The sequence below is a fragment of the Arachis ipaensis genome, chromosome B01 (genome assembly GCF_000816755.2).
Source record: "Arachis ipaensis cultivar K30076 chromosome B01, Araip1.1, whole genome shotgun sequence".
In the NCBI taxonomy this organism is placed as follows: domain Eukaryota; kingdom Viridiplantae; phylum Streptophyta; class Magnoliopsida; order Fabales; family Fabaceae; genus Arachis; species Arachis ipaensis.
The window spans coordinates 39231403-39237415 of NC_029785.2; the positions used below are offsets into that span (position 1 = coordinate 39231403).

Here is a 6013-nt window from a genome sequence, read left to right on the forward strand (position 1 = left end):
TTAGTTCTGGCCATTTTCCTCAACACAATAAGCAATAAAAAGGTCCCTATTATTCACATCTACAACATTTTCTTTAAAAGTTTACTTCGTTTTATTTTGGTTCCCTTCATATTACAATAAAACATGAAACAAATATGCAGATTCTTCGGTTAAAAACAAATTGACAGGGATGGAATTACAATACTAGAACCTTCAGAAGATGAGGAAAATCGTCCAGGAAAGAAGCGAAGAGTGACAGCGGTGGCAAGCCAGTCGTGGCGAGAATACAATCGAGCGTAGCGGGAACCGCGGAGGGAGGCACTTGGTGGAAGCTTCTAGAAAGCGAAGCAACAACGAGAGCAGCCATGGGAGCAGCTTCTGCTTCTGGTTTGGACATTGGTTGCACCGATCAGTGATTCAGTGATCAACTTGCACTCGCTCTCCCTCTTCTTCCTTCTGCGGATTCAAATTTCAGAGAATGTTGCTTGCGTGCGACTTTTGCAGATGTTCTGGAATGGTGGTTGCAGAGGTGGAAGATGAGAAGTAATAAGACTAAAACCTAATTTTGGGGTCGATAAACCATTAAACCCTGAAGCTGTAGATGACGAAGTATGGGTCTACCGCCGCAAAGTCTATCGGCAAATTTTCGCGCCCTTTTGTACTTGCATAAGTGAAATTATTCCGTGCACATTGTTCTCTCATTTTTAGTTGGAGTATTTTTCCGTTTTGATCCCTAAATAATTTTGAATAGGATATTTTAGTCCTCAATAAAATTAATTATTCGATTAGTCTTTAATAATTAACTCCGTTAGTTATTTAGATCTTTTGTTCTATCAACTCTAACGAAAGACAAAATAGTTCCTAGCAATTCTAACACTAGGTAGAGACAAGTGTTCTATCACTTCCACCTTAACTTAATCCACTTCTATCCCCTTATTTGAGATCCGATGCCTAAGAACAATGTCTTCAGTTACCATGAAGTGGCATTTCTCCCGGTTTAGAACTAAGTTTGTTTCTTGGCATCTTTTTAAGATCAGGGTCAGATGATCAAGACAGGAGTCAAATGAGTCTTCAAAAATAGAGAAGTCATCCATGAATACTTCAAGAAACTTCTCTACCATATCAACACTACAAGAAAAAAGGCCTATGGCCACGCTTTTTTTTTGCTACGCTTTAAAAGCGTGGCTAAAAGTGGTCAATGGCCACGCTTTTGTGAGGGTGGCGACTGAATAGAGATTTAGCCACGTTTTTTCTTGCTACGCTTCAAAAGCGTAGCGAAAAGGGTCAATGGCTACACTTTTATAAGGGTAGCAATTGATTCGAGATTTGGCCACGCTTTATTTTTATACGCTTAAAAAGCGTAGCCATAGAGAGAAATAGGCACGCTTTTAAAGCGTGGCGACAGAATTTTGTTATAGGGTCATTTTAAAAGCGTGGCCGTTTCCTCTAGCTCTTTTGGCACACTTCAAAAGCGTGGCCAAAAGGTTTCCATAAAAAAAAAAAGAATTTCAGAGAACTCCCTTCAAAATTACTAAGTTACCATTGCAATATACCATCTACTCTTCCAAACTTTAACTTTCTCTTTCTCACAATTGCCCTAACACATTCAGATCAGATAACCCTAAGCCCACACACGAAGCGACAATTGCTCTCTAAGCCCTCCAGATCAGACAACCCTAACCTTGTCTTCATTGTGCCTCACGAAGAATCCCCTAACCGCGATGAGGAACATCAGATCGAAGAACCCCTAACCTCTCTTCATTGTGCACTCCCCGAAGAACGTCGCCGGCGCGCGCGATACCTCTGTCGGCAATCCCTCTTCCGGCCCATAGCCCTCCTTTAAATTTCTTCTCTCTTCTCTCGACACTCTCTCCCTCAAGCTCACTGTGGCTCACCTCTCTCACGGCTGGTCTCGCCGTCGACCCCTCTCTCTCCGGTTTCACGCTTCTCTCGCGCCTGTTTCGGACTCAAGCTCGTCGCGCTCTGTCACCACTGTCGCAAGCTCTGTCGCGCTCTGTCACCATTGCAAGCTCGTCTTCTTGCGTCGGCCGTCAACGCTTCCTTCGTCATGAGTTGGTCTTGGGTAGGTGAGTTTCAGCTTCCTTTGGCCCTGTTAAGTCATCAGTATATCTTGAATTTGTTGCTGAAAATTGAGATTGTTGCTGAAATAATGATTCTGCTAATTTTCTTTTGCTGTAAATCATATTTCGAGAATTGAAGTATAAGTTTTTGTTGCTGAAAGTTATTATACTTAAATTTGTTGTTAAAAATGATCAATGGGCTGAATTTGTTGCTGCTAAGTTGAATTGTTGCTGAACATATCGCTGAGCAATTTTGTTGTTGTTGGATAACGTCACTGTTCTTTTAAGTAGCAAGTAGATTTAAACTCTGTAATGAAACCAGTGGGATTTATTTTAAAAATTACAGTTTTTAATATATGAATGTTTTAAAAGTGCATCAGTTGGTTGTGTCTGTGTTGTGTTGAATGTGTTAGTTAAATTGATTTTTATTGTTAAAAAATGAACTAAGTTGCTGTCTTCTTGTTAAGGTTGGTAATTAGGAACTGGGAGGATGAAATTGAGTTAGATGGAGAAGTGATTGAATTGAGTTACCACGGCTCGTATCCCTGGTGGCAATTGCTGAGAGGAAGTGTAGAGAGAAGCCCAGCCAGAGCTTCATTGCTTTATCTACCCTTGTTCCTGGTATAACGTTTCATTTCAAATAAATAAAATGAAGATAAGGGCTGCACCATGACAAAAATCAGTTTGGAACAGTATATTAAATTCTCTTGGTCATTATTTGCTCCTCTGTCTGTACTTTTCAAGATGGATTGCATCTTCTAAATTATCACTTTTATTGCAATAGTTAATATTCTATTATTTTGTTTTGCATTGAAATATTGCCTCAAATTAATGATTCTTTAAGCTGATGTTTCTGTGTATGTTATATAGCATTCTAATACAATTGAGCTGGATATTTTGTATTTGCTAACTTGTTTACTCTGTTGTTTCAGGTGTTCACTACTATGGCATTCATCTTGTTCACTGAAGAGAATGTTGACATTGCTGTTGTTGAGGTAAATTATCTATTTTCTTCACTGGCAATTGCTTCAGGCAAACCTGCTATTAAGTTGTTGTTCTGATTTTGTTGTTTCTTTATTGCGCCCCCTCCCCCCCCAGAAAAAGTCTTGAGATAATATTGGCTTTGTCTAAGCCAACATAATGGATAGTTCTTGATAGTGTTTAATTGTTAATATTGTCTTTATTTTAAAAAATTTAAACCTAAAACTGTGAGATGGCCAAAGTCATAATGCTGTATCTTCATTTAATTCTACAGGCTGGTTTAGGGGGTGCTCGGGATGCAACGAATGTTATATCCTCAGTTAGGTGTTTCTCTCCATGATCTTATTTTCTCAATAATAAGATATCTAAACTTGAAATGAAATGACGTTTTTCTTGGAGACAAAACACGCTACAATTGCATAGATACTAAATTGAGGACTATTAACAAGGATACAATCCAATTCTTATGTACATGACTAAATGCAATAGCAGCTGCATTGAGATTATTTTGTCCTGCTCCAATTACTCAATGCTCATTAAAAAGAAGCATATTTAAATTAGCTAGAGAGCTTTCCATCTTTGCCTTTAGGAACTGTCGTTTGTTTAATCCTTGCATTCTATAGATACAATCAAGCATTACATTAATTTATCCTAGAAGCTCAGAGACAGGTAGGAGAGACATACCTAAATGAAAAGAGTTCAAGATCTCATCAAATTATCAAATTGGTGTGTGCCTTTCCATTTCTGTAATTAAATTCTTGTACTTTTTATATCTTAAAAAATAATTAAAAAAAGCTCCTAATATTGAAATTGTATTGTTTCAAACAATAGAAAGTTCTGCCAAGAAATTCCTTGGGCAAAGGTAACTCAGCCACCCTAGCTGCCAGCGTGGTATGCTTATAAATTCCTTGTTGTGCATGTTAATTACCTTGACTTTAATTCCATTGCTTTACTTTCAGTTTTCTCCTTCTAATATATACCATATTTCCTCCTATTTTTGTATGAACGGCATGCAAATAATGTGTTTCTTTTTGATAAATAATTTTGATCAAATAATGCAGGGTTTCTTCTATGAAGACTGCTAAACCTACTGTTAATGGTATGAATTTGTTGTTTTTAATTATAATTTTTTATCAAATATGAAGTGTGTAGTTGAGTTGCTTAATTTCATTAGATAGAGAAACATTCTTGTGCCTCTCTATTCAATAGCTTTTGAGAGCTATGATGGTTCATGATATGGTGGTATTCAGGACCTTTGTGATAAAGATTTTTAGAGTTTGATCCTTATTGCCCCAATCTTAAAATTGTATTTTAGCACAATATATGGATAGACCTCTGCATTGTCCATGCAATAAGCCCAAAATAAGTGGTTGTGAGGGGCATGCATATTAGATATAAAAGTATTTACATGCCTCTACTGAACAACTTAAGTTTTTGGAAAAGTTGCTTCAATGATAAATTTTAATAGTTTGAATGATTTGATATAGGTATTTGATTACAGGCTTATGATAGTTGTAAGTTCTATTAGGCATTGAAAAAAAATCTGGTGTTCTTGGTGTCACGGGCTACAGCAGAGCTACTTGGCTTGAAGTAAGGATAAATTGTCTCTCAATCGTGCACACACACATTATTTGCATGTTGTGGAAATTATATTCATATGACACTCAAATAATTTTGATAAATCTCTCGGAGAAGAGGTAATTTTATTTCTATCATGTCTGCTGCTGCTTCCCTTGCATGTGTTTCTTTTTGCAATTCATATTTGAATACTGCCAAAATTGTGGTTGCAGATAAGAGCTAGCCTAAATGAGCATTTTGGTTCCTGCAGGGAGATTTCGAGGGTGTCAGTCCCAAAAGATTTCGAGTCTGGAGGTCCTAAATGGTTTGTTTCTTCTTCAAATCCTTTTTCTTTTTCGTTTATTTTTAGTGTGAAAGATTTGCTATTTCATTTTTTGTGTATCCTTTTGTTTCTCAAGTTGGATTCTCAAAATGATTGTATTACATGTTGCTTTGAGTTTAGCAAATTGACACTAGGTGTAATTTACAGTTTTGCTTACATCGACTTCAAGGATTCTTCTAGCATGAAGAGAGCTCTAGAACTCAAATGAAACTGAACTTGCTGGTGGTTATTACCTCTCAGTTGAAGACAGTGTTTATTATTAATTTTGATAGTGTTTATTATTAATTTGACAGAGTGTGGCGTTGGCTTTGATACGATAATTAACTAAAAGTTTGATTTCTTTATCCATTTATTTATTATTAATTTTTATTATTTATAGCTTGAGAATGAGGACATGCTCTATCTACTTTCTAGTGATGATGATGAAGAGCAGTGCATTCAAATACCATGTTGATTCGAGTCTGGAGGTCCTAAATGGTTTGTTTCTTCTTCAAATCCTTTTTCTTTTTTGTTTATTTTCAGTGTGAAAGATTTGCTATTTCATTTTTTGTGTATCCTTTTTGTTTCTCAAGTTGGATGCTCAAAATGATTGTGTTACGTGTTGCTTTGAGTTTAGCAAATTAACACCAGGTGTAATTTACAGTTTTGCCTACATCGACTTCAAGGATTTTTCTAGCATGAAGAAAGCTCTAGAACTCAATGAAACTGAACTTGCTGGTGGTTATTACCTCTCTGTTGAAGACAGAGTGTTTATTATTAATTTGACAGTGTGTGGCATTGGCTTTGATATGATAATTAACTAAAAGTTTGATTTCTTTATCCATTTATTTATTATTAATTTTTATTATTTATAGCTTGAGAATGAGGACATGCTCTATCTACTTTCTATTGATGATGATGAAGAGCAGTGCATTCAAATACCATGTTGATGCTGAGGCATACACCTATGATGATGAGGTCATCAAGAAAGCTGAAGCAATGGGGAAGCCCGAAAATCCTAAAGAAGCTACTGTGGAAACTACTAGAGCCATAAAACATCATCAAGAAAGCTGAAGCAATGGGGAAGCCCGAA

The 6013-nt window shown here is 36.6% G+C and overlaps 2 protein-coding genes across 3 annotated transcripts in view; one reads left to right on the forward strand and one right to left on the reverse strand.

Moving 5' to 3' along the window:
• The window catches only part of LOC107629151, a 24560-nt gene extending 23866 nt beyond the window's left edge, over positions 1-694 (reverse strand). The window contains exon 1 of one of the 2 annotated variants that reach the window (XM_016331861.2): positions 191-691. In XM_016331861.2, coding sequence (XP_016187347.1) covers positions 191-376 — 186 coding nt within the window. In that variant the 5' untranslated portion in view covers positions 377-691. Of the gene's footprint in view, positions 1-190 lie in introns of both variants that reach the window. The other variant, XM_021120288.1, reaches the window with a different exon arrangement.
• Positions 581-5313, forward strand: LOC107605795. The gene is made up of 8 exons (XM_021109131.1): positions 581-617; positions 1715-2066; positions 2528-2681; positions 2993-3055; positions 3316-3360; positions 3873-3903; positions 4870-4923; positions 5089-5313. Exons 1-8 carry the CDS (start codon positions 581-583, stop codon positions 5124-5126), a joined length of 774 nt encoding a protein of 257 aa, XP_020964790.1. The 3' UTR covers positions 5127-5313.